Raw genomic sequence first — 24765 nt, 5'->3', positions numbered from 1 at the left:
TTTTGCTCCATTCCTGAGTTTTGTGTGGACAATATTTTATTTTCTTTTGTTTTAAATATTTTTATTTTATTAAATATTTTTATTTTATTAAATGGTTTCTTTTATATATTTTTATCACCTATATTTTTATTTAATAATAATTATATTATCATTTATATTTTAATACAGTTATAGATTTTAATATATATTTTTATTTTAACTTTTTATTTTTATATATTTTATTTTATATATTTTTATATATTTTATATATAAGAAATATTTATATTAAAATTTAATTTTATATAATTTTATATATAAAATATAAAAAAATTATATATATATATATATATATAAAAATTTTACATATACGATATTAAATTTATATGTAAAATACACATTTTATATGCCGATTTCTGACGCTTTCCCGCTTTCTGACGCTTATCTGGGCAGCTCCCCCCGCGGTTATCTCCCGTGGAGCCGCACCAGGGTGAATTTTGGAAGCCAACAGGCTGCAAACGTGCACGGCTGATTATTTCCACAGCCTTGAAAAAAATGTGCTAAAAAAAAAGGAAAAAAAAAGAGGAAAAAAAGGGGGGAAAAAGATAAAAAAAAGGAGAAAAAAAGAAAAAAAAAAAGAAAAAAGTTATAGGAGAAAAAATTCAAGTGTCAGGGGTTGCTAGACGCCTCGCAGCGGCGGAGATGAAGGGGACGTGGCGGAAACGCGCGGGGGGGTGGCGCAGTGTCCCCCTGTCTGTCCCCGTGTCTGTCCCCGTGTGCCCCCCCCAACATGGCAGCAGCGCCCCACGTGCGCCGGTCCCGCCAGAGCACCCCTGGCCCCGCCCCCTCCGCGGCGCTCAGCACTGTGATTGGTGAATACCGCTTATAGCCACGCCCCAACTCGGCGGGCGCGGGGTGCCTCTCGGTGATTGGCTGCAGCGCGGCGGTGCCTCTCGGTGATTGGCTGCGGCGCGGCGCGGGCACGCCCCCCCCCCCGGCGCGCGGCGGCGCTGGGGGCCGGGGCCGGGGCGGGAGCTGCGCCAGTTCCCGGCGTCCCGCGGCGGAGCCGGCGGTGCCCGCGGTGCCTCCTCCTTGTGTCCCCTCCGTGTCCCCGCAGCGTCCCCACGGCCCCTGCCCGCCCCCCATGGAGCTGCTGTGCGTGGAATCCGCGGCCCGCGCCCCCCGCGCCGGGCGGGACCCGCATCTGCTGGGGGACCGGCGGGTGCTGCAGAACCTGCTGAGCCTGGAGGAGCGCTACAGCCCCCGCGTGTCCTACTTCCAGTGCGTGCAGAGAGACATCCAGCCCTACATGCGGAAGATGTTGGCCTTCTGGATGCTGGAGGTACCGGAATGCTGCGGGGTTTGCACCGAAAACCCGGGGGACAAGCGGGGGACGAGTCAGCGCTGATGGGTGTCGGGCACGGCGGTGATGCCGGTGGGGATGGAGGGTGAAACTCGCTCTCCTGTGCTAAAATTGGGATTTTCCCCAAAATCAGGCCCCCCAAAAGCTCCGGGCAGGGCTCAGCTCAGCCCCCGGGGGGAAATAATAACGCTGCTGTCGAGTTCCCTAAATTAAAAATGAATCAGCGGGTGGAGTTCGGGGCAGGGGGGATCTCCTGGTGCTGTCCCAATAAATGACAATTCCGCACGGATCGGTCCTGCCTGTCCCAGCCGGTGCTGCGGGGAGCGCTTCCAAAGAAATGAAGAATATTTCCATTTTAAACGGGTTTTTTCCCCCCTGCTGTCATTGTTCCCGCAATCCCCATTTGGAGAAGGGTCTGTAGATAAACCCCGCTTTGGGAGCCGCTCCTGTGCAGCCCTAAAAGCAGCGAGGTGGCACCGGAGGATGTCACGACCTGCGTGTCATTGTCCCCAGCGCTGCTGGCAGCAGGAGCAGGGTGGCGTTCGCTGCAGAAGGAGCAGGAACCGCAGTAGATTTTGATGGTGGTGTCGAAAGAAGGAAGTTCAGTGTGACGAGTGCTGCGGTGCTGGGGGCAGATAAGAGCAGAGGAGCTGAAATTCGGAGCTGCTGGACTCCGCTGGTGGCTGAGGGAGGGGACTTTGGGGACTGGTTTGGGTGCTGCCATTGATTCTCCTCGTGTCCCTGGAGAGCTCCAAGGTGGAATTGGCAGCCCTGGATCCTTTTCTCCACCACCCAGCTGGAGCTGCTGCTTTGCTCCTGAGCTTCCCAGGGCAGGGGCGGCAGCTGGCAGGGGCATCCCCAGCAGGGCACAGCAAAAACGGGGCAAATTCTGATTTATCCACGTGCTCCAGGTGGAATTGGCAGCTCGGGATCCTTTTCTCCTCCACCCACCTGGATCGGCTGCTGTCCCATCCAGAGCTGCCCAGGGCAGGGGTGGCAGCTGGCAGGGGCATCCCCAGCAGGGCACAGCAGAAACGGGGCCAAATGAGGCAAATTCAGATTTCTCCACATGCTCCAGGTGGAATTGGCAGCCCTGGATCCTTCTCTCCACCCCCCAGCAACCTGAGGGAGGGAAACTGAGGCACTGGGAGATCCCTGGGCATGGAGAGCCCTCATCCCTGGGTTTCCATGGATTTCAACCCTTTTTGGGGCACATCCTACTCCAGTATAGAGGGAATACCCAGGTTTCTAAAGGATTTGTCCCATCCAGAGCTGCCCAGGGCAGAGGTGGCAGGAGCCATTCCCAGCAGGGCCCAGCAGAAATGGGGCCAAATGGCACAAATTCAGGTTTCTCCACGTGCTCTTTGGAGCTGCAGCTGCTCCCCACAGGAAGGTGAAGCCTCAGGGTGACACCACGGGGGCGATGCCTGCAGCTCCTTGTGGCAAGTGTGAAACAGCAGCTCCGAAGCTGTGCTGAGCTCTGTCCTCTCACCAAAACTTCATTTTTTTTTTCTCCGTGCTGTGTCTCTGGCAGGTGTGTGAGGAGCAGAAGTGTGAGGAGGAGGTGTTCCCCCTGGCCATGAACTACGTGGATCGGTTCCTGGCCTCGGTGGCCGTGCAGAAGAACCACCTGCAGCTGCTGGGGGCTGTGTGCATGCTGCTGGCCTCCAAGCTGAGGGAAACCATGCCCCTGACCGTGGAGAAGCTCTGCATCTACACAGACAACTCCATCACCCCCCAGGAGCTGCTGGTAACCCCTGGGCCCCCTCCCAGTGCCCAGCTCCTGCCTGGCATCCCCTGATCCCATCCCTCTGCATTCCCCCCTCCTTGGTGAAGGATTTTCCATCCTCCCCCTGCTGGGCAGCAGAATTGTCCCCTCCTGGTTGTGCAGGAAGTTTCCTGTGCCACCACTGAGCTGTCACTCTGGGCTGTCACTCTGAGTTGTCACTCCAAGACTCACAGCTCTGGGAACATCCCTGGGCCCCCTCCCAGTGCCCAACTCCTGCCTGGCATCCCCTGATCCCATCCCTCTGCATTTCCCCCCTCCCTGGTGAAGGATTTTCCATCCTCCTCATGCTGGGCAGCAGAATTGTCCCCTCCTGGTTGTGCAGGAAGTTTCCTGTGCCACCACTGAGCTGTCACTCTGGGCTGTCACTCTGGGTTGTCACTCTGGGCTGTCACTCTGGGCTGTCACTCCATTGACATCTCCAGGACTCACAGCTCTGGTGCTCTCCCAGTGCCCAGTTCCTGCCTGGCATCCCCTGATCCCATCCCTCTGCATTTCCCCCCCTCCCTGGTGAAGGATTTTCCATCCTTCCCCGTGCTGGGCAGCAGAATTGTCCCCTCAGTTGTCCCCTCCTGGCTGTGGATGAAGTTTCCTGTCCCAGCTCTGGGCTGTCACTTCTGTGACATCTCCAAGTTCAGGGTCAGGCAGCTCTGCCTCCCCCCAGCTGCAGAAACTGGGGGAATGTGGGAATTGGGGGAATGTGGGAAACTGGGGGAATGTGGGAAACTGGGGGAATGTGGGAAACTGGGGGAATGTGGGTGATTTCACTTCCACAGCAGCAGGAAAAATCAGATTTTAGGTGCAGAGTGAAGCAGCAAAATGGCTGTGAGGGCTCTGTGAGCTCAGTGGGTGCTCCGGGCTGGTGGGGATGGGTGGAATTCCTGCTCTGCCCCCTGCATTTCTCATCCTGCATCCACAAAGTTCCTTTCTGAGGCTCTGAAAGGCCAAAAGTTTCTGGTGGTGTCTGATGAAAACTCCTGAGATCCAAACCTGCGAGCTCAGAGCTCAGCCTCAGCCACGAGGGAGGAAATGGGAGGAAAACCCCTTGGGGACACAGCATCCCCGGGCACCCCGAGAGCTTTTTGGGGTTCCTCATCACCCCCCTGAGCAGCTCTGGTGGTTTTGGGGTGGGATCTGAGCCCCAAAACTCTCAGGTGTGACCCCAGGGCCCTGCTGGGAACTGCAGAGCTCTGAGCTCAACCTGGTTTTTCCCAAGGCTGGGGAAAATCCATTAGTGGGTGGTGATTGCCTTAATTAACCCTCATAATTAGCTGGTGAGGGATGGGGATGGCCACAGGGTGTCCCATCCCTGAGCGACACCGCAGCCGCTCCTGGTGACCCCTGCAGGTTTAAATCTGATTTTTGGTGAGGATTTGCTGTCCCCAGCTCAGCCTGGAGCAGGCAGAGCATCCCTGGAGGTTCCCCCTCATTCCCAGGCTCCAGGGCCTCATTCCTGCTGGGAATTCTCCTTCCTGTGTGGAAGGAGAAATATGAAATAAATGAGTTTATTTCCCCCCCCCCCAACTTCCCAGGATGCCTGGATTGCTCTTGGGTGCTTTGTGATGTCGAGATGGATGAAAATAATTTTATTTTGAGGGTTAAAAGTGCTTATTTTTGGTTTTTCCAAGCAAACCTGGATCCTTTTCTTCTCTCCTGGTGGGAGTGTGAGCACTCAGCAGAGCAGGGCTCGGTTCCTGTTTGTTCTCCAAGGGCTGCACAGAGGCGTCAGCAGCCTGAGGGAGGGAAACTGAGGCACTGGGAGATCCCATGGGCATGGAGAGGCCTCTTCCCTGGGTTTGCATGGATTTTAACCCTTTTTGGGGCTCATCCTGCTCCAGCATAGAGGAAATACCCAGGGATCTGAAGGGTTTGCCCTGGCTGTGAGAGTTAAACCCAGGTTATTGGATTTCCATGGATTTTAACCTTTTTTGGAGCTCATCCTGCTCCAACAAAGAGAGAATATCCAGAAATCTGAAGGATTCACCCTGGCTGAGGGAATTAAATCTGAATTGTCCATGGAGAGTCCTCTTCCCTGAATTTCCATGGATTTCAACCCTTTTGGAGCTCATCCTGCTCCAGTGTAGAGAAAATACCCAGGGATCTGTGAAGGATTCACCCTGGCTGAGGGACCTGAGGGAGTTAAATCCAATTTACTGGATTTCCATGGATTTTAACCCTTTTTGGAGCCCATCCCCTGCTCCAATAAAGAGGGAATGGAGGGAGATGCAGGGATCTGAAGGATTCACCCTGGCTGAGGGAGTTAAATCCGAATTGTCCATGGAGAGTCCTCTTCCCTGGATTTCCATGGATTTTAACCCTTTTTGCGACCATCCTGCCCCAGGGAAGAGGAGAATGGAGGGAACACCCAGGGATCTGTGAAGGATTCGCCCTGGCCGAGGGACCTGAGGGAGTTAAATCTGAATTTCCACACCCCAGAGCTGCTCCTTCCCCCTCTGTGCTCATCCCCTGCTCTTTCCCAATAGAGCAGGGCCAGGGGAGCTTCTTCAGCAGCCTGGGGACAATGGGACATCCTGGTGGCCCGGGGCCATCCCAGCAGGAAGCTGGCTCACATTCCCGGGGCTCTGCTTCCTCCTCCTCCTCCTCCTCCTCGGGCAGGGGTGCTTGGCAGCAGCTCAGCCCTTCAGAAAGGACACAGAACCTCTCTGGAGTTATTCTGGGGGAGAAGGAAATGATGCAAGGAGGGATTTGTCCATTTGGAGGAAGTTGGGTTTCCGGCCAGGCCCTTCTCTAACCCACCTTGGGGTTGTTTTTTTTTTTTAATGTAATTATTTAAATTAAATTTTTTTCAAATTTAATTTTAAATTTTAATATTTTTTAAAAATTTAATTATTTAAATAAAATTTTTAAGTTTAATTCTTTATTTCTTTATTTTATTTTATTTTATGTAATTTTATTTTATTATGTTATTTTATATTATTTTATTTTATTTTGTTATTTTATTTCATTTTATTTCATTTTATTTTATTTTATTTTGTTATTTCATTTCATTTTATTTCATTTTATTTAATTTCATTTTATTTTATTTTGTTCCATTTTATTTCATTTTATTTCATTTTATTTCATTTTATTTCATTTTATTTCATTTTATTTTATTTTGTTCCATTTTATTTTATGTTATTTTATTTTATTATTTTATTTTATTTTATGTTATTTTATATTTTATTTCATTTAATTTCATTTTTTAAAGACTTTTCTGGCCTGGCTGAGAGGGGGTTCAGCTGCTCAGAGCTTGGGGACAACAGCTGGAAATCACCTGGGAAATCCTCAGCCTCAGTTTGCCCAGGACCAGGAATTCCCTGAAAGAAAACCCAGGAACCACCAGCCTGGGGAGTGCCAAACTGGGCCCAGGGTGGCCTTTGGGGCAGGAATGGGTCCTGAGGGTGACAAATGGTGCCCAGGGTGGGTTTTGGGACAGGTTGAGCAATTCAATTCTGCCCCTTTGAGCAACCCAGGGTGGGTTTGTTGTGCAAGGGGAAGGAGGGAAGGGAGGCAACAACCAGAACAAAAAAAAAGGGGGAAAGTGAAGATCTGAGCTTGGGAAAGAATTGTCACTTCCTCCAAGCTGGAGCTCTTGGGCAGCGCTGAATCCTGAATTTTGGGGGGAAAAGGGAGATTTGTGCTGGGCTGAGGGAGCAGAAATGAACCTGAGGCGGCTCTGGAGCCTCAGCTCCAGCTCCTGGGGGGGATCCCCTGTCCCAGCAGGGGCACAGCCCAGGGCTGGAATTGTGCCCTGGGGACAGCCTGGGGACAGCTGCGGACAGCTCCTGTGCCCCAGTCACAGCCCCTGTGCCTCTCCCTGTCCTACCCTGGCTCTGGAGCCTCCAGGGCTGGAATTGTGCCACAGTGACAGCCCCTCTGCCCTTCCCCGTCCTGCCCTGGTCTTGGAGCCTCCTGGGCTGGAATTGAGCCCTGGGGACAGCCTGGGGACAGCCTGGGGACAGCCTGGGGACAGCCCCTGTGCCCCTCCCCATCCTGCCCTGGCCCTGGAGCCTCCCGAGCCCCCCCTAACGTCCTGTCCTTACTCTCCCCACAGCACTGGGAGCTGCTGGTGCTGGAGAAGCTCAAGTGGGACCTGGTGTCGGTGATTGCCAACGATTTCCTGCCCCACATCCTGCAGCGGCTGCCGCTGCCTGCGGACAAGGTGGAGCTGGTGAAGAAACACGCGCAGACCTTCATCGCCCTCTGTGCCACAGGTGGGTGCAGGCCCTGAGACTCTGACTGCATGCTCTTGGAGGGCTGATTTGTTATTTTATGATAATATAATATAATGATGTATTGTAATAGAATGTAATTATTGTAATCGAATGTAAGGTATTGTAATATAATATAATATAATATAATATAATATAATATAATATAATATAATATAATATAATATAATATAATATAATATAATATAATATAATATAATATAATATAATATAATATAATATAATATATTGTATTAATTGTATTGTAATAGAATGTAATGTATTGTAATATAATATAATATAATATAATATAATATAATATAATAATGTATTGTAATAGAACGTAATATAATATAATATAATATAATAATCTTTCATATATTTTATATTATGTTTTACATTATACATTATATTATACATTATATTATACATTATATTACATTATATATTATGTTATATTATATTATTATATTACATTACATTATACTATATTATATTACATTATATTACATTACATTAATCATATATTATGCCATATTATATCATATCATACTATATCATATTATACTATATTATGTTATACAATATTATACTATATTGTACTTATTACTATATTATACTACACTATATTACATTATGCTATACTAAAACTACACTAAAGAATAGAGAAAGGAAGGAATGATAATAAAATCTTGTGACTGCTCAGAGTCCCGACACAGCCAGACTGTGATTGGCCATTAATTAAAAACAACCACACGAGACTAATCAAAGATGCACCTGCCACATCCCACAGCATTGTTCACATTTCCTTTCCAATCATTGTTCACATTTCCTTTCTGAGGCCTCTCAGCAGAAAAACCCGAGCAAACAGATTTTTCGGAAAATACCTCTGTGACAATTCCCCTCCACCCCACCCTGCACAGACCCCTCTGTGGGGCCCTGCAGGGCAAACCCCGAGCCCAAACCCCATCTGGACCCTCCCTAACATCTCCTGTTGCCCGTGCTGGCTGCAGACTGCACCTTTGTGATGTACCCGCCGTCCATGATCGCCACCGGCAGCATCGGCGCCGCCGCCCACGGCCTGGGGCTGCCCGGCAGCGGAGAGGCCCTCACCGAGCTGCTGGCCAGGACCACGGGCACCGAGCTGGTGAGTGAGTGAGTGAGTGAGTGAGTGAGTGAGTGAGTGAGTGAGTGAGTGAGGGGCACGGGGGCTGGCACAGCTGTGAGTGCCACTGGGGCTGGCACCGAGCTGTGAGTGCCACTGGGGCTGGCACCGAGCTGTGAGTGCCACTGGGGCTGGCACCGAGCTGTGAGTGCCACTGAGCTGCTGGCCAGGACCACGGGCACCGAGCTGGTGAGTGAGTGAGTGAGTGAGTGAGTGAGTGAGTGAGTGAGTGAGTGAGGGGCACTGGGGCTGGCACAGCTGTGCTGAGTGCCACAGGGGCTGGCACAGCTGTGCTGAGTGCCATTGGGGCTGGCACCCAACTGGGGAGTGGCACCGGGGCTGGTACCAAGCTGTGGGGTGGCACTGGGGCTGGCACCGAGCTGAGGAGTGGGTAGTGGGGCTGGCACAGCTGTGAGTGGGTACTGGGGCTGGCACTGGGGCTGTCAGAGCTGTGAGTGGCACTGGGGCTGGCAGAGCTGTGAGTGGCACTGGGGCTGGCGCCAAGCTGGTGACTAGGATCTAGGGCTGGTGAGTGAGTGGGCACTGGGGCTGGCACTGGGCTGTGAGTGGGCACTGGGGCTGGCACTGGGCTGTAATTGGGCACTGGGCCTGGCACTGGGGCTGGCACTGAGCTGTGAGTGGGCACTGGGGCTGGCATGGCTGTGGGAGCCTTGCTGCCACTCAGAGGAGGGGTTCTCCATCGGGGTGGGACATGGGGAGGGTGTTGGCTCTGTGCCTCTGGAGAAGTTCCAGATTCACCTGGATGTGGCACCTGTGGCACCTCTGTCACCTGGTCCTGGTGAATGTGGTGAGGGAGAGACTGAGATGGACTGGCCATGGAGATGGACTGGCCATGGAGATGGACTGGCCATGGAGGTGATGGTCAGCCCAGGATGGACTGGCCATGGTGGTGGTCAGCCCAGGATGGACTGGCCATGGAGATGGACTGGCCATGGTGGTGATGGTCAGCCCAGGATGGACTGGCCATGGAGATGGACTGGCCATGGTGGTGATGGTCAGCCCAGGATGGACTGGCCATGGTGATGGTCAGCCCAGGATGGACTGGCCATGGTGATGGTCAGCCCAGGATGGACTGGCCATGGTGGTGATGGTCAGCCCAGGATGGACTGGCCATGGTGATGGTCAGCCCAGGATGCAGGGATGCCCTTCCAGCCCCAGCTGCTCTGGCATTCTGTGGAATTTTGCTGTTCAGCCAGTGCTGCCCCGGTTTGAGGAGAACCAAGGGCTGTGGGATGATCCCAAGCACAGCCTGGGCAGGGCAGGGTGGGCTCAGAGCCTTTGAAATGGCACACAAAGGGCAGGATCTGTTCCCTGCCCGGGCAGGTGTTGGCAGGATCGGGTTCTCGGGCTGGGATGGGGACAGGGACACGCCAGGCTCAGCATCTGCTCCCCTCAGTGTCTGGTTGCAGCTGGGGGGGAAAGGAGGGGCTGGGACATGAAACCTTCCAGCTTTGGGGGGGTTCTCCAGCCCCTCAGTGCCCTTGGAGAGGGGGCACAGGGATCCTGTGGGGCTCCGATCTGAGCTTTCCCTCTCCCCTTTGATCTCCTCCCCTGCCCAGGTCAGTTACAGTCCCCTGCCAGGACCTGGGGTGGCTTTGTCCAGGGGGAGGCTCCTGCTCTGTTTGTGCAGATGGAATTTTTTTTGTTCTCTGGGGCCTTTTTAAAGAGAGAATCAGTGCAGCCACCTGCTCCCAACCTGCTCCGGGAGGTCGGGGCTGTGCAGGGAACAGGTGGGAAGCAGGGAGGGCTCTGTGGAGGGAGAGGAGCTGAAATGGAGCCCAGCACCCTCCTGTCCCCTCCTGTCCCTCCCCAGCATCTGCTGTGCCCCCTGCCCAGGTGTGCGGTGCCTCACAAAGAGCTCCAGCCCGGGCAGGGCCGGGGCAGCTCCTCCTGGGATGTGAACACAGAATTTTGGGTTCCTGGGAGAGCACCTGGGCTCAGCCTCCCCCACTGGTGCTGCTGCTTCTCCCTGAGCGTGCCCAGGTGCCCATGAGGGTGCCCAGGTGCCCCAGCGATGCCCAGCCCCTGCCCAGGTGCCCATGGAGATGCCCAGCCCCTGCCCAGGTGCTCATGAGGATGCCCAGCCCCTGCCCAGGTGCCCATGGAGATGCCCAGCCCCTGCCCAGGTGCCCATGGAGATGCCCAGCTCATGCCCAGGGGATGCCCAGCCCCTGCCCAGGTGCCCCTGGCACTGAGGGCCGGGCAGGGCTGGGCAGGAGGAAGCTGCACTGACGGGAAGCCGGGGAAGGGGAGCCGGGCAAGGGGAGCCGGGCAAGGGGAGCTGGGCGTTGCTATTTTCGCTCGCCACATCCTCTGTCAGTTTCTAAGAACTGCCGGCGGATTCCTGGTAAGAGATTTCAGGGTGTGACAATGTCCCTGAGGTGCAAACTGTCACCGGGCTGGGCTGTGCCCCCAGGGTGTCCGAGTGGGAGTTTCCTCCTGCTTTACAGCTCGTGGGGGAGAAACCAGAGCAGGGTTTGCGTTTCTGGCAAGGTTCCTGTGCATGTCCCCCAGCTCTGGGTCCCCTGGGAGTGTCACAGAGGGGACAGGAGGGTGGAAACCTCGTGAGAAGCTCGGTGGCCACAGCGTGGTTCTCCCAGCGCGGATGGGAGGTGCTGTAGGGTGGGTTTGGGGTCAGGGAGGGTCCTGCTGCCCCAGGGGCACCCAGGAGAATTCCTGTGGGCTGGAGGGCCTGGGGAGCTGGAGGGGGACCCATGTCCCAAGGACAGCCACGTCTGTGGCATCTGGGACGTTTGTCCTGCTCTGGTCACACAGCTGGAGCCATACCCTGGCTCCAGGACTTTGGGAAGCTCTGCTGGACACAACATTCCTGCAGAACAGGGGGGTCAGCAGGAAGGAGGACAACCAGTGTGGGGCTTTCCCTGGGGAGGGACAAAGATGGAGAAAATCTCCTGGTCATACTCTGGGGGGTCAGAGGTGCAGCTGAGCTGCTCCTAAAGGAGGAGGAGGAGCACAGGTCTGATGGCTGCCGTTGTGTTTCCCTGTTCCAGGACTGCCTGAAGGCCTGTCAGGAGCAGATTGAGGCTGCCTTAGCCGAGAGCCTGAAGCAGGCATCCCAGTCCCAGCAGGAGTTCAGCTCCAAGGCGGTGCCGTACGCGGGCAGCCAGCCCACCAGCACCCCCACGGACGTCACCGACGTCAACCTGTGACCAAGAGCCCTTGGCCAGAGCTCCAGCCCCTCCATGGACACCCCCAGCTCGCTGCATCCCCCCTGCCCGCCCAGCCCCTCCCAGGCTGGGCACCTGGAGCTGCTGCAGGTGGTGCCAGGGCACGGGGAGCAGGAGCCTGGATGAAGTTGGAATCGTTTCTGTGTTGGTGTTCCCCTGGCTCTCCGGGCTGCTCGTGGCCACTTCCAGCCCCGTGAGGGACAAAAATCACAGAGCCAAATCCTCGTCTCCCCCAGCTCCCGTGGGGCTCGTGGAGCAGCTGCTTGGTGGCCCCTTTGGTCCTGATTGCTTCGTGCCACATTCCCACAGCTCCAGGGGAAGTTGTGCAGCTGCTTCTGCTTGGAGAGGAGCCGTGGGGCCTTGTTTGGTTTTTGCTGTTGGATGTGGGAATTTTGGGGACGCGCTCCCTGTCCGTGCCTTGGGAGGAGTTCAGGGTCCCCTCAGCTGCTTAATTTATTGTTCACTGCTGGGAAAGGGGAGGGAGGAGAGCTGGAATCCCTCAGGTGGGGCCTGGAGGCTGCTCTCCCCTCCTTCCCAAAAAAGTGCCTTCCCCCTTTGCCCCTTCCCTGGCTCCCTGGGCAGTGGCAGACTCTCCTCAGAGTGGGCCCTTTGGTAGCTTAGGCATCAGACTAGGATTTAAGGAAAAACCTTTAAATGTGCTGCTATAGTCTGGGATGCATCTCCACTCTTCCAAGGCAGGGATTTCAGATCGTGCTCAGGAGGGAGCCGTGTTCAAATCCACGCGGATCTGAGCTGCCTCCTGAGAGGGTGGAAAACTTTGCTGCGCACTTGAGTTGGAAAAAAAGCAATTATTGCATTTTTGTATTGTTGTTGTTGATCCTTGTTAGGTTTTTTATAAAAATTGTTGTAAAACAGAAAAAAAAAAAAAGCCAAAAAAAAAAGAAAAAAAAATAATGCTGCTTTTCTATAAGAAATCCAGAGTGGAATTAACCAGGAGAAACCAGAGACTCCACAGGGATGGGAGGCAGAATCTGCTGCTCCCTGGGGACATCTGGACATGTGGCTGTTGTCCTCCCGTGGGGGATGTGGAAAAGGAGGTCGAAATCTTCCTTTTGGATGGCACCAACCCCACAAAAATCCGGCGGAAAAAGGTGGGGCTGCTGCTCCTCCCTGAGCCTGCCTGGTCCGGAAACCCACGGAGCCGCTGCCTCCTGCGAGCAGGAGGGCTGGGACAGAGCCTGCCTGTGCAAAAGGAAATGTGTTTCTTTCTTTTTTTTTTTTTTTTAATATATAAATATATATATGTAAAAGTGAATTATTAATTTAAGAGTAAACTGGTTTGGTGTTCACTCGCACGAGTCTCGCTGCTGGGAGAGCCAGAGAACCCTGTGATGTTGCAATAAAATATTTTAAACAAAAAAACCAAAAAAAACCAGTGGCTCGAGGGTTTTCCTGTGCTGTTCTTGGATCTTGTCCTGGTTCTGGGGATCCCTTGGGAGCTCCAGCCTTGCTTTTCCCAGGATGGAGTGGGGAGAGGACCCTGAGGGACAGCCAGGGCAGCTCAGGGATGGTGGTGGAGCTGAAGCCTTCCTGGAGCAGAGGCAGCACCTCCTCCCCAGCAGGCTGGAGGATGAGGGGCACTGGAGCAGCTCAGGGGGTGCCAGGAGCTCTGTGCCAGCCCGGGCTCCCTCCTGTGCTCATCAGCTCTGGCTTCTTTCAAATCAGATAAAATCAGCAAGTCACAGAAAAGGCTGAGGGGTGAGGGGACCTCGGAGGTGACAACAGGGGGCAGCTGCCCTGGGCACAGCTCAGGGTGCAGCAGGGGCTCCTCTCTGTGGCCCAAAGCTGCAGGGCACAGCCCTGGCAGTGACAGTGGCAGCAGGGCACAGGGAAGTGCAGCCTGGTGGAAAAGTCCCCCCTGGGTTTTCCAGCAAGCAGAGGTGGCACCACTCGGGCACAGTGCCAGGAGCAGGCCGGGCAGGTGGCCTCATGGCCAGGTGAGGACGGTGGCCCTGTGGCTTCAGGAAACAAACCCTGGGGGGCTTTGTTGGGGAAAATCCCTGGGCAAGGAGCTCCAGAAGCTGGTGGGGACAGGGACAGGCTGGGAGCACACGGGGCAGAGCCAGCCCTGACTGACTGACACAGCTCTGGTTTTATTTCAGAGTACAGGAACAAGCCAGAGTGCCCAGGAACAGCCCAGAGTGACCAGAAACCAGCCAGAGTGACCAGAAACCGGCCAGAGTGCCCAGGAACAGCCCAGAGTGACCAGAAACCAGCCAGAGTGACCAGAAACTGGCCAGAGTGCCCAGGAACAGGCCAGAGTGCCCAGGAACAGGCCAGAGTGCCCAGGAACAGGCCAGAGTGCCCAGGAACAGGCCAGAGTGCCCAGGAACAGGCCAGAGTGCCCAGGAACAGGCCAGAGTGACCAGAAACCGGCCAGAGTGACCAGAAACCGGCCAGAGTGACCAGGAACAGGCCAGAGTGACCAGGAACAGGCCAGAGTGACCAGAAACCGGCCAGAGTGACCAGGGACAGGCCAGAGTGCCCAGAAACCGGCCAGAGTGACCAGGGACAGGCCAGAGTGACCAGAAACCGGCCAGAGTGCCCAGGAACAGGCCAGAGTGCCCAGGAACAGGCCAGAGTGCCCAGGAACAGGCCAGAGTGCCCAGGAACAGGCCAGAGTGCCCAGGAACAGGCCAGAGTGCCCAGGAACAGGCCAGAGTGACCAGAAACCGGCCAGAGTGACCAGAAACCGGCCAGAGTGACCAGGAACAGGCCAGAGTGACCAGGAACAGGCCAGAGTGACCAGAAACCGGCCAGAGTGACCAGGGACAGGCCAGAGTGCCCAGAAACCGGCCAGAGTGACCAGGGACAGGCCAGAGTGACCAGAAACCGGCCAGAGTGACCAGAAACCGGCCAGAGTGACCAGGGACAGGCCAGAGTGACCAGAAACCGGCCAGAGTGACCAGAAACCGGCCAGAGTGACCAGAAACCGGCCAGAGTGACCAGGGACAGGCCAGAGTGACCAGAAACTGGCCAGAGTGTCCCCGTGCTGGCAGCACCGGGCTCCTGGGTGGCAGTGACAGCAGCACAGTCCAGCTCTGAGGGCACAGCCTGTGCCAGGGACTGCTCAGAGCAGCAGGATCCAGCAGGGATGCTCCTGCTCCAGGCTCCCAGCAGCACCCCAGGCCCAGGCCAGGCTCCAGCCCTTCCCTGCTCGCTCACTCCATGGCCAGCGCCTGCTCCCCCTCCACGTCCCTGGTCCCGGAGTTCATCAGCTCCCGGCGGATCTCGGGCGAGATCTGGGGGTGGCTGTGGAACTTGAGCAGCTCCAGCAGAGCCTCCTTCTGCTCTGAGGACAGGTCCTCCTTGTAGCGCTGCGCTAGGGCCAGCAGGCTCTGGTGCCACAGCACGGGCAGGAGCCGCTGCTCCGAGCGGAAGGCCAGGAAGTGGAACACCAGGGCGTCCAGCACGCGGAAGGGCAGCGCGTATTTCTTGTCGATGAGCAGGCGCAGGAAGATGCTGTTGGCACCGCTGTACTGCATCTCTGCCAGCTTCAGCAGGGCTGCACTGAGGGAGGGACAGCATGGGGACAGCTCAGGGGGTGGGACATGGGGACAGGGGACAGCTCAGGGGATGGGACATGGGGACAGGGGAAAGGTGAGGGGACAGCTCAGGGGGTGGGACATGGGGATAGGGGAAAGGTCAGAGGACAGCTCAGGGGATGGGACACGGGGACAGGGGACAGCTCAGGGGATGGGACATGGGGACAGGGGACAGCTCAGGGGATGGGACATGGGGACAGGGGAAAGGTGAGGGGACAGCTCAGGGGATGGGACATGGGGACAGGGAAGGGCTCAGAGTCAGGACAGAGGCACAGGGACACAGGAAAAGTGAGGGGTCAGGGGATGGGGACACAGGGACATGGGGACACAGGACAGTTGAGGAGTGATGGGACAGGGACATGGGGACACAGGAAAAGTGAGGGGTCAGGGGACAGGGACATGGGAGCAGTCAAGGGTCAGGGGATGGAGCCACGGGAACACAGGAGTGGTGAGGGGACAGGGACACAGGAGTGGTGAGGAGACAGGGGACAGAGCCACAGGAGAGGTGAGGGGTCAGGGGACAGAACCACAGGGACACAGGAGGGGCTGAAGAGCCAGGGGACAGAGCCACGGGGACACAGGAGAGGCGAGGGATCAGGGCATGGAGCCATGGGGAACAGACACAGAGGGCTCAGGGTCAGGGGACAGAGCCATGGGGACAGAAGAATGGGCACAGGTCAGGGGATGCTGGGTTGAAGTCATGGGGACCAAGGAATGGACAAAAGAGGGGTCAGGGTGGAGCCACAGTGACCAAGGTTGGAGCACAGAGTCACAGGGGCTGGAGCCATGGGGACAGAGGTGGGGCCAGGCAGGAGCCATGGGGACAGAGGAGGGACCGCAGGGCTCAGGGGGAACTGGACTGGACCATGGAGCACTCGGGCACAAAGCTGAGCCTTGGAGCTCAACCCCGGAGGGAGCTGAGCGTGACCCCTCATCACCTCCGAGGGCTGGAGAGGCTGAGGGCTGGATCCAAGGAGCTTCCCAGGGTCCCTGGAGGAAAAGCTCTTCCCCCCCAGCCCCTCAGGGCCTCACCTGGAGTGCAGGACGGGGATGGAGCACTTGCTGAGGATGCTGCCGATGATGATGGCCTCCCTGAGCGTGCAGGTGCCAGACTCGCACAGCGGGATGAGGATCCCTGCAATGGCAACAGTCAGCTCTCATTTCATGAAAAATCCTTTCCTTAGGATTTTTTCTCCTGAGAAGCTGAGAGGCCTCAGGAACAAAATGCAAACAATGATTATCTGCTGCTGTGGAATGCAACAGGTGCATCTGGGATTGGTCTCATGGGGTTGTTTTTTATTAATGGCCAATCACAGTCCAGCTGGCTCGGACTCTCGGTCAGACACAAACTTTTGTTTCCATTCTTCTTCTTGCTTGCTAACCTTCTGATGAAATCCTTTCTTCTATTCTTTTAGTATAGTTTAAATAGATCATTTACTTTTAATATAATATATATCATAAAATAATAAACCAGCCTTCTGAACATGGAGCAGTCAAGATTCTCATCCCTTCCCTTGTCCTGGGACCCTTGTGAACACCACCACGGTCAGGCACCAACCACCTCCACGCACAGGCTCAGCCCCTTCCCCCTAGAAACCCCCACTCCTGCAGGAGCACCTGGACACCCCCTGCCATGCACCAGCCCCTCAGGAGCCAGCCAAGCCCCAGAGGAGACCCTGAGGACCCCTACCCTTGAACCAGGCTGCTGGTTTGAACAGGGCCTTCTTCAGAGCCATGTACAGGTGGAAGTTGAGCCTCTTGTACTCGGCGATGTCGTCCCGGATCCGCGGCAGCAGCACCAGGTTGTAGAACCTCTGGGCCATCCTCTCCTTCAGGTTGGAGGAAAATATCCTGGGATCAGCAAAGCATGAAGGGATGGATGAGGAAAGGAGGCCAAATGGGCAGGTTGGTGTTTTGTAAATCTGATTCTGGTTATGGGAATAAAAACCCCAAAAATGCCATGCCAGAGGGTCCCTGAGGTGACCTTACCTGGTGGCCTGGTACATGGCAGCAGCTGTCCACGTCTCTGGCTCAGTGATGTAGAGGATCTGCTCCCAGTTGGACAAGGCAGGGATGATTTTGAACGCCTTGGGGAGCTTCCCACTCCTGTACTTGGACAGCACCTTCAGAGACAGGGACAGGGACCAGGCTGTGACTGGGGCAAGTGACAGCAGGGACAAGAGAGCATTGTCACCTCAGGGTGGTGGTGGCTGTGGGTTTGGATGTTCCATCCTCACCTCCCTGACGCCCCTGTAGACCTCCAGGACACGGGGGTCGAGCTGGGGCATGGGGCAGCCTGAGAGCTCCGACAGCGCCGTCTCCACCTCCGTCTGCTTCTCCGTGATCTTCTCCATGATGATATCGGCCAGCGTGCGCCTGGGGACAGCGGCAGGGGGGACATGGAGGGCTGGCAGGGGACAGCATCTAAGGGACATGGAGGGCTGGCAGGGACAGCGTCAGGGGGGACATGGGAGGGCTGGCAGGGGACAGGGACAGTGGGGAATCGGGGGGGCTGGCAGGGGACAGAGGCAGTGGGGACATGGGAGGGCTGACAGGGGACAGCATCTAAGGGACATGGGAGGGCTGGCAGGGACAGGGACAGTGGGGACATGGAGGGCTGGTAGGGGACAGGGGCGGTGGGGAATCAGGGGGCTGGCAGGGGACAGGGGCAGTGGGGACATGGAGGGCTGGCAGGGGACAGGGGCAGTGGGGAATCAGGGGGCTGGCAGGGGACAGGGGTGAGCCAGGGGCTGACCAGGGAGGGGGGCGAGCTGGGGTCTGTGCATGGACCAGGGGGTCGCAGGGGGGTGACACGATGGGATCACATCAGGTGGGATGGGGGTGACCTGGGGGCTGACACGGGACAGGGACTGAGACAGGACCAGGGGTGACTCGGGGGCCGCATGGGGCTGACACCGGACAGGCACAGCCGGTGCAGGGAGGCGGCCCCTGCCCGGTGCTCTCACCTCAGGGGCGGGTTCTTGTTCATGAACATCTCGATGGCTTTCTCGTCCTCGGGGTCCACCTCCACCTCCCCGCCGTAGTCCCCGCTCCGTCCCGCGGCCGCCGCTGCCTTCTCCAGCGAAGGCCACTCCTCATCATCCTCCGAGTCCGAGCCGGGACCTGCGGGGAGCGGCGCTGGCTCAGCCACCCTCGGGGTGCCACACACCCTCGGGGGTTTACCAAGGGTTACCGGGGTGTGAAAAATGCATGTATTTTATCATTGGCTTTTCGCAAATATTAAAATGAAGATTATACGTGTTGTGTTAGAAAGTAATGCTGCATTAATTCTCTTAAGTACTGTGTTAAATATAGTTTTAGGTTATAAAAAATGTTAAAATAGAAATTATGCTATGTAGGATAGTTTTTTGGTTTTTTTAAAGAAAGGACTTGCAGTGAAATAGCAGCCACAGGACACCTGAATCTTTCCAAGAAAGAGAATTTATTGCCCTCTTATCAGAAGAAACGAACTTCTTCCTGCCTCAAAGGTGCTGTCAGGATTCAGAGGAAGAAGCTGACACTGCCCAGACAGAATCCTGTGTTTGAATGGAATTTATGCATCATGGATGAGGTGTATGAATATGCAACAGGCTGTTGCTTTTAAGGGTTAATCCTCTGTTTAACGTGGGGCCTTTTTCGGGCTCGTGCTGCCCAGAAAGAGGTACCCGGACCCAAAAAGTACCCAAAGAGTCCGTAACTCTTTGCCTCTATTGTCTCATATTGTCCTAATTCAAGTTGCCCAAATTATTATTACTCTAATTGTATTACTATTTTTATAACCATTTTATTACGAATAAACTTTTAAAATTTTTAAAAACAAGCGACTGGCGTTTGGGTTTTTTTTTTTTTTTGGCTCACCGAGAACCGCGCTGCGCTGCCGGGGGGCTGCGGGCGCTCCGGGGCCGTGCTCGGCCTCCAGCTCCTCCTGCTGCCGCCGCGCCTGCTCCAGGATGCGCCGGGACAGCCGCGCGTCCACGAACCCGTCCCCGCCGCCATCCCCGCCCGGCTCCTCCGCCCCGCGCTTCTCCCGCGCCCGGAGCCGCGGGGCCGCGTCCTGCAGGATCTGCTCGGCCAAGGGCAGCGCCGGGGCCGGGCCGGAGCCCCGCGCCCGCCGGGCCTTGGGCATCGCGGCGGAACCGGGCGACGGCGGAGCGGCACCGGGCAGCGACACGCGGGATCTGCCCCCGCCTCTTCCGGGGCGGATCCGCCTCTTGCCGGTGCCACTGGCCCCGCCCGTTCCGGCGGCGGCACCGGCACCATGGGGGTCACCTGGTGAGAGCGGGGGATCCGGAACGGGGGGAAAGCACCGGAAAGGGCTCCTGGAATGGAGATGGAACCGGGATAGATTCCTGGAGTGGGGGGTGGCACCGGGATAATAGACTCCTGGAATAGGGATGAAACCGGGATAGATTCCTGGAATGGCGGGGTGGAACCGGGATAATAGACTCCCGGAATGGGGGGGCAGAACCTGGAAGGGCTCCTGGCATGGGGGGTGGCACCGGGAAGGGCTCCTGGAATAGGGGGCAGAACCAGGAAAGGCTCCTGGAATGGGGGGGCAGAACCAGGAAAAGCTCCTGGAATAGGGGGGTAGAACCTGGAAGGGCTCCTGGCATGGGGGGCGGCACCGGGAAAGGCTCCTGGAATAGGGGGGCAGAACCAGGAAAGGCTCCTGGAATAGGGGGGCAGAACTAGGAAAGGCTCCTGGAATAGGGGGGCAGAACCAGGAAAGGCTCCTGGAATAGGGGGGTAGAACCTGGAAGGGCTCCTGGAATAGGGGGGCAGAACCAGGAAAGGCTCCTGGAATAGGGGGGCAGAACCGGGAAGGGCTCCTGGAATGGGGGGGCAGAACCGGGAAGGGCTCCTGGCATGGGGGGACGGAGCCGAGCGGGCTCCCGGCGCGGACAGCCCCGGGGACGCGGGGAGAATCTCCGGGCGGAGGATGCGGAGCAGTGCCGGGGACGCGGCCGGCGGGCGGTGTCCCGGTGGGTCCCCGAGCCCCGGCCCGTGTCGCAGCGTGTCGCAGGTGCCGGTGGCCGAGGGCAAGAGCGTGCAGCAGACGGTGGAGCTGCTGGCGCGGCGGCTGGAGGCGCTGGGCGCGGACAAGCAGGGCACGTTCGGCGTGGACTGCGAGACCTATCACACCGCGGCCGCCCTCGGCACGCAGGGTCAGCAGAGCCCTTCTCCAAGCTCCTCTTTGCCTTTTCCTTCCCGTCCTTTTCCTCCTTCTCTCCTTCTCCTTCCCCACCTGCCCTGGAGGCGCCTGGATCTGAGGCTGCTTGATGGGGTTTAGGGGTTTAGGAGTTGCAGTGGCAGTGCTGGACTGGCTGATCTTGAGGGTCTCTTCCAACTTTCATTAGTCGATGATTCTACAGTTCCTTTTTCCCTGTCCCCTTTTCCCGTTTTCCTTTTCCCTCTTTCCCTCCCTTTTTCCCTTTCCTTTTCCCTTTTCCCTCCTCCCCTGGCTCCCCACATCCCTTCCAGGCACTGATGTGTTCACAGCCCTGGCTCTGCTGAGCCCTTGTTCCTAGCCAGACCCATTGGAATGTTCCAGAGCAGCTTTTCCCTGCTTTTTTGGCAGCTGGAACACGGAGCAGAGGCCAAGCCCAGGCTCCCTCCGGGCAGTGGGTGGGAGGTGGGTGCTCCTGGGGTTCTCCTCTCGCCTCACCCCGAGCTGTGCTGATGTTTTATCCCGGTGCTGCCGAGGATTTCTTTTTTTTCCCTATAAATTTCCATAAGAAAATCCAGACTCTTCCCTGAATGGATACCATAATAAACACATGAGGATCCAGAATTAAAGCAAGGAGGAGGAGAGGCAGGAAGAGGAATTCCTGCTTTAAGGCAGGAATTTTGTGGGAACCCAGGAAATTCCTCTGGCTGCCTTGGAGGCCTCAATACCCTACCCAGGGGGCTCAGAGACCTTGGCACAGAGCCCTGGACCCCTGTGTCTTTGATTTAACCCTTGGAAAAAACAATTACCAACCTTTATATGAAAGATTACAAGCCACAAAAGTTTAAGTAGAATGACAGTGAATTTATCACAGGGTGAAAAATAGATTTTTTGGGGTTTTTAGAATGGAGGTTCAGGGGGCAAGATGGAGGAATTAGGGCATGTCCAGCCTTTCTCCTTCTTCTTCTTCTTCTTCTTCTTGGCCTCCATCTTCTGGGTGATGTTGGCACTTTTAGATTGGTTTAGAGTAGAAGCTCACTGTCTGACATAGGTGATAGGTACTGGAAAATAATTGTAAATATTGTATATGTAGTTTTTATATTGTATATGTAGTTTTTAGTATAAAGACATAACACCACCCTGGGGGCAAGCAGAGTGCTTCTGTCTGTCCTGCTGAGCGGACCTCGGCTAGATAAGAGAAAAAATTTTATAGATGAGGAACAATAAACAACCTTGAGACCAAGAACTGAAGAGTTCTGGCTTCTTCTTCGAGCGCTGGGCTGGGAAAAGGGACCCACAAAATTCCTGCCTTAAAGCAGCTCCTCTTCCTGCCTCTCGTCCTTGCTTTAATTCTGGATCCTCACGTGCTTGTTATGGCATCCATTCAGGGAACAGCTTGGGTTTTCTTATGGAAATTTATAGGGGAAAAGAAATCCTCGGCAGCACCGGGGTAAAAGATGCGTCTTGGGGTCATTCTGAGCAGCAGAGAATCCGAGAGAATTTGTTTTTGCAGCCCTCGCTGTGATTGCAGGGCAGACAGGGAAGCTGATGTACGTCATGCACAACTCCGAGTACCCCCTGAGCTGCTTCGCCCTCTTCGAGAACGGGCCCTGCCTGGTGGCCGATGCCAACTTTGACACCCTCATGGTGAAGCTCAAGGGCTTCTTCCAGAACGCCAAGGCCAACAAGATCGAGAGCCGCGGCACCCGCTACCAGTACTGCGACTTCCTGGTGAAGCTGGGCACGGTCACCATGGGCCCCAGCGCCAGGGGCATCTCCGTGGAGGTGAGAGCCCTGTGGGAAGGGTGGGGAATTCATGGATGGGCAGGGGGATGCCGTGGGAGAAGCTGGAGAAGGTTTAGGGGTGGTGGAATTGAGGGTGTCGGAAGCGAGCCAACCGGGAAGGTGGAGAGAGGCGATTTAGTGACAAGGGCTTGGAGTTCCAGGAAAAGCTTCACACTGCCAGAGGGCAGGGATGGATGGGATAGTGGGAAGAAATTCTTCCCTGGGAGGGTGGGAACACCCTGGAATAGATGTCCCAGAGCAGCTGTGGCTGCCCCCAGATCCCTGGAAGTGTCCAAGACCAGGGGACTTGGAGCAGCCTGGGACAGTGGGAGGTGTCCCTGGCCTGGATGAGCTTTAAGGTCCCTTCCCCAAACCATTCCACGATTCTGGAATTCCCTGTCCTGTCTGTGTCTCAGCTGTGTTGCTGGTGCAGCAGGCAGGTTTGGATCTCCTCTCCTGAGGTTTAATCCTTGGTGCTCCAGGGCTGTCCCTGCAGTGGGAATCCCTGCAGGAATTCCATCCAGATAAAAAGCTGATGAAATTCCAGCTGCACAACACAAACACCATCCCTCAGGTTAACCATCATGGTAAAGGGATAAAACAACCTCTCCAGTGCTAATTCCATGCTGATTTGGGACTTGCTGTCCTTCCCTTTGCATTTTACCTTCCCTTCCCTTTGGAAAGGGTCTCTTGCATGTTCCCAGCATGTCCTGTCCTGTTTGCATTTACCCATCCTTGTTAGATGCTGAATATTTTGAGATGTTTCCATGAAAAGCCTTCCCTGCAGGGAGGCTCCAGGGCTCTGGGCTGTGTTCCCAGGTGGAATTCTGCCCCTCTGAGCAGCTCCAAACCTGTGGGGATGTGTTCCCAAGTGGAATACTGTTCTTGATTCCAGCTCCAAGCCTGTGGGGATGTGTTCCCAGCTGGAATTCTGCCCCTGACACCATCTCCAAGCCTGTAGAGATGAGTTCCCAGGTGGATTTCTGCCCCTTTGAGCCGTTCCAGAGCTCTGGGCTGTGTTCCCAGGTGGAATTCTGCCCTTGTGAGCATCTCTAGAGCTCTGGGCTGTGTTCCCAGGTGGAATTGTGCCCCTGTGAGCAGCTCCAAGCCTGTAGGGATGTGTTCCCAGGTGGAATTGTGCCCCTGTGAGCAGCTCCAAGCCTGTGGGGATGTGTTCCCAGGTGTAATTCTGTCCCTGTGAGCAGCTCCAAGCCTGTGGGGATGTGTTCCCAGGTGGAATTCTGTCCCTGTGAGCAGCTCCAAGCCTGTGGGGATGTGTTCCCAGGTGGAATTCTGCCCCTGCCACCATCTCCAGAGCTCTGGGCTGTGTTCCCAGGTGGAATTCTGCCCCTGCCACCATCTCCAGAGCTCTGGGCTGTGTTCCCAGGTGGAATTGTGCCCCTGTGAGCAGCTCCAAGCCTGTGGGGATGTGTTCCCAGGTGGAATACTGCCCCTGTGTGATCGCCAACGACTGCTGGAACCTGCTGATGGAGTTCATGCAGAGCTTCATGGGCAGCCACACGCCCGGGCTCCCGTCGGTGTTCGGCTCCAAGCACGACAGCACCTACAGCCCCGGGGACACCATGGTGCAGTACATGGAGCTCTTCAACAAGATCCGCAAGCAGCAGCAGGTGCCCGTGGCTGGCATCAGGTGAGGAGGAGCCCCTGCAGCTCCTGACTGCATCCTCAGCCTGCCTGCACCAGGAGCTCCCCCAAAATGTGCCACAGGAGCTTTTCCTTCCGGAGATTTCCCCGTTTCGAAGCTGTGCCGGGTGTAACTCTGGGAGCCCTGCATGGTTTGGGATTATTGGATCCATTGGTTCTGTGGTTTTTTGGACACTGAAAGGAGAAATTCCAGGAAAATACAGACATCTCTTCAATTTCTATTTTTTTTTAATATCCACAGCAGTGTTTTGTTGTATTTCATCCCAATAAAAGGTTGGGTTTTGGGAGGAGTTGTCCCTGCAGTGAGAGTTGTGTTGTGAATTTCCAGCCTTCACTTGGATTTGCTTTGTGCTCCCAAAGCAAACATTTCCCTGTGAAAAAAATCCAGGAATTCCCTAATTTTCCTGTTCTGGCACGTTCTTACCTTGCCTTCATCCTCTGTAGCTGATGGGAATGCCAGAATCTGCTGCCTCCCTTGGATCCATTGGTTCTGTGGTTTTTTGGACAGTGTTTGGTGCAGGGAAAATAGAAATTCCAGAAAGTTACAGACATCTCTTAAATTTCTATTTTTTTTTATGTCCACATCAGTGTTTTGTTGTATTTCATCCCAATAAAAGGATAGGGTTTGGTGGTTTGTGTTGTAAATTTCCAGCCTTCACTTGGATTTCCTTTATGCTCCCAAAGCAAACATTTCCCTGTGAAAAAAATCCAGGAATTCCCCACTTTTCCTCTTTCTGGCACGTTCTTACCTTGCCTTCATCCTCTGTAGCTGATGGGAATGTCAAAATCTGCTGCCTCCCCGTGAAGGCTCTGGATAAATTAAAAAATAAAATAAATAAGCCTGGCAGGAGCTTTGTCTGGCACTGAGAGAA

At 55.1% G+C, this 24765-nt stretch overlaps 3 protein-coding genes across 4 annotated transcripts; 2 read left to right on the top strand and 1 right to left on the bottom strand.

Moving 5' to 3' along the window:
- The first annotated feature begins 1093 nt into the window (after positions 1 to 1093).
- On the top strand, positions 1094 to 12908 carry CCND3 (cyclin D3). Its single transcript, XM_066565258.1, has 5 exons — positions 1094 to 1318; positions 2874 to 3089; positions 7180 to 7339; positions 8350 to 8483; positions 11534 to 12908. Exons 1-5 carry the CDS (start codon positions 1121 to 1123, stop codon positions 11690 to 11692), a joined length of 867 nt encoding a protein of 288 aa, XP_066421355.1. The 5' UTR covers positions 1094 to 1120; the 3' UTR covers positions 11693 to 12908.
- Positions 12909 to 14282: 1374 nt separating this feature from the next.
- BYSL (bystin like) lies at positions 14283 to 19435 on the bottom strand. The gene is made up of 7 exons (XM_066565272.1): positions 19135 to 19435; positions 18243 to 18399; positions 17514 to 17652; positions 17266 to 17399; positions 16967 to 17127; positions 16309 to 16411; positions 14283 to 15241 (listed from the first exon to the last, which is right to left on the bottom strand). The coding sequence occupies exons 1-7, from the start codon at positions 19400 to 19402 to the stop codon at positions 14893 to 14895; spliced, it is 1311 nt and encodes a 436-aa protein (XP_066421369.1). The 5' UTR covers positions 19403 to 19435; the 3' UTR covers positions 14283 to 14892.
- A 24-nt stretch (positions 19436 to 19459) lies between these two features.
- On the top strand, positions 19460 to 24538 carry MED20 (mediator complex subunit 20). 2 transcript variants are annotated; one of them, XM_066565275.1, is made up of 4 exons: positions 19460 to 19548; positions 20290 to 20441; positions 21975 to 22228; positions 23668 to 24538. In XM_066565275.1, the coding sequence occupies exons 1-4, from the start codon at positions 19535 to 19537 to the stop codon at positions 23881 to 23883; spliced, it is 636 nt and encodes a 211-aa protein (XP_066421372.1). In that variant the 5' UTR covers positions 19460 to 19534; the 3' UTR covers positions 23884 to 24538. The 2 variants fall into 2 exon arrangements, with proteins under 2 accessions (XP_066421372.1, XP_066421370.1); XM_066565273.1 differs by having other exon boundaries at positions 21957 to 22228.
- The last annotated feature ends 227 nt before the right edge of the window (positions 24539 to 24765 follow it).

The sequence above is a fragment of the Molothrus aeneus genome, chromosome 24 (genome assembly GCF_037042795.1).
Source record: "Molothrus aeneus isolate 106 chromosome 24, BPBGC_Maene_1.0, whole genome shotgun sequence".
Lineage (NCBI taxonomy): Eukaryota > Metazoa > Chordata > Aves > Passeriformes > Icteridae > Molothrus > Molothrus aeneus.
Note: the sequence above shows the minus strand (reverse complement) of the source record. Positions and strands in the feature narration are given on the sequence as shown.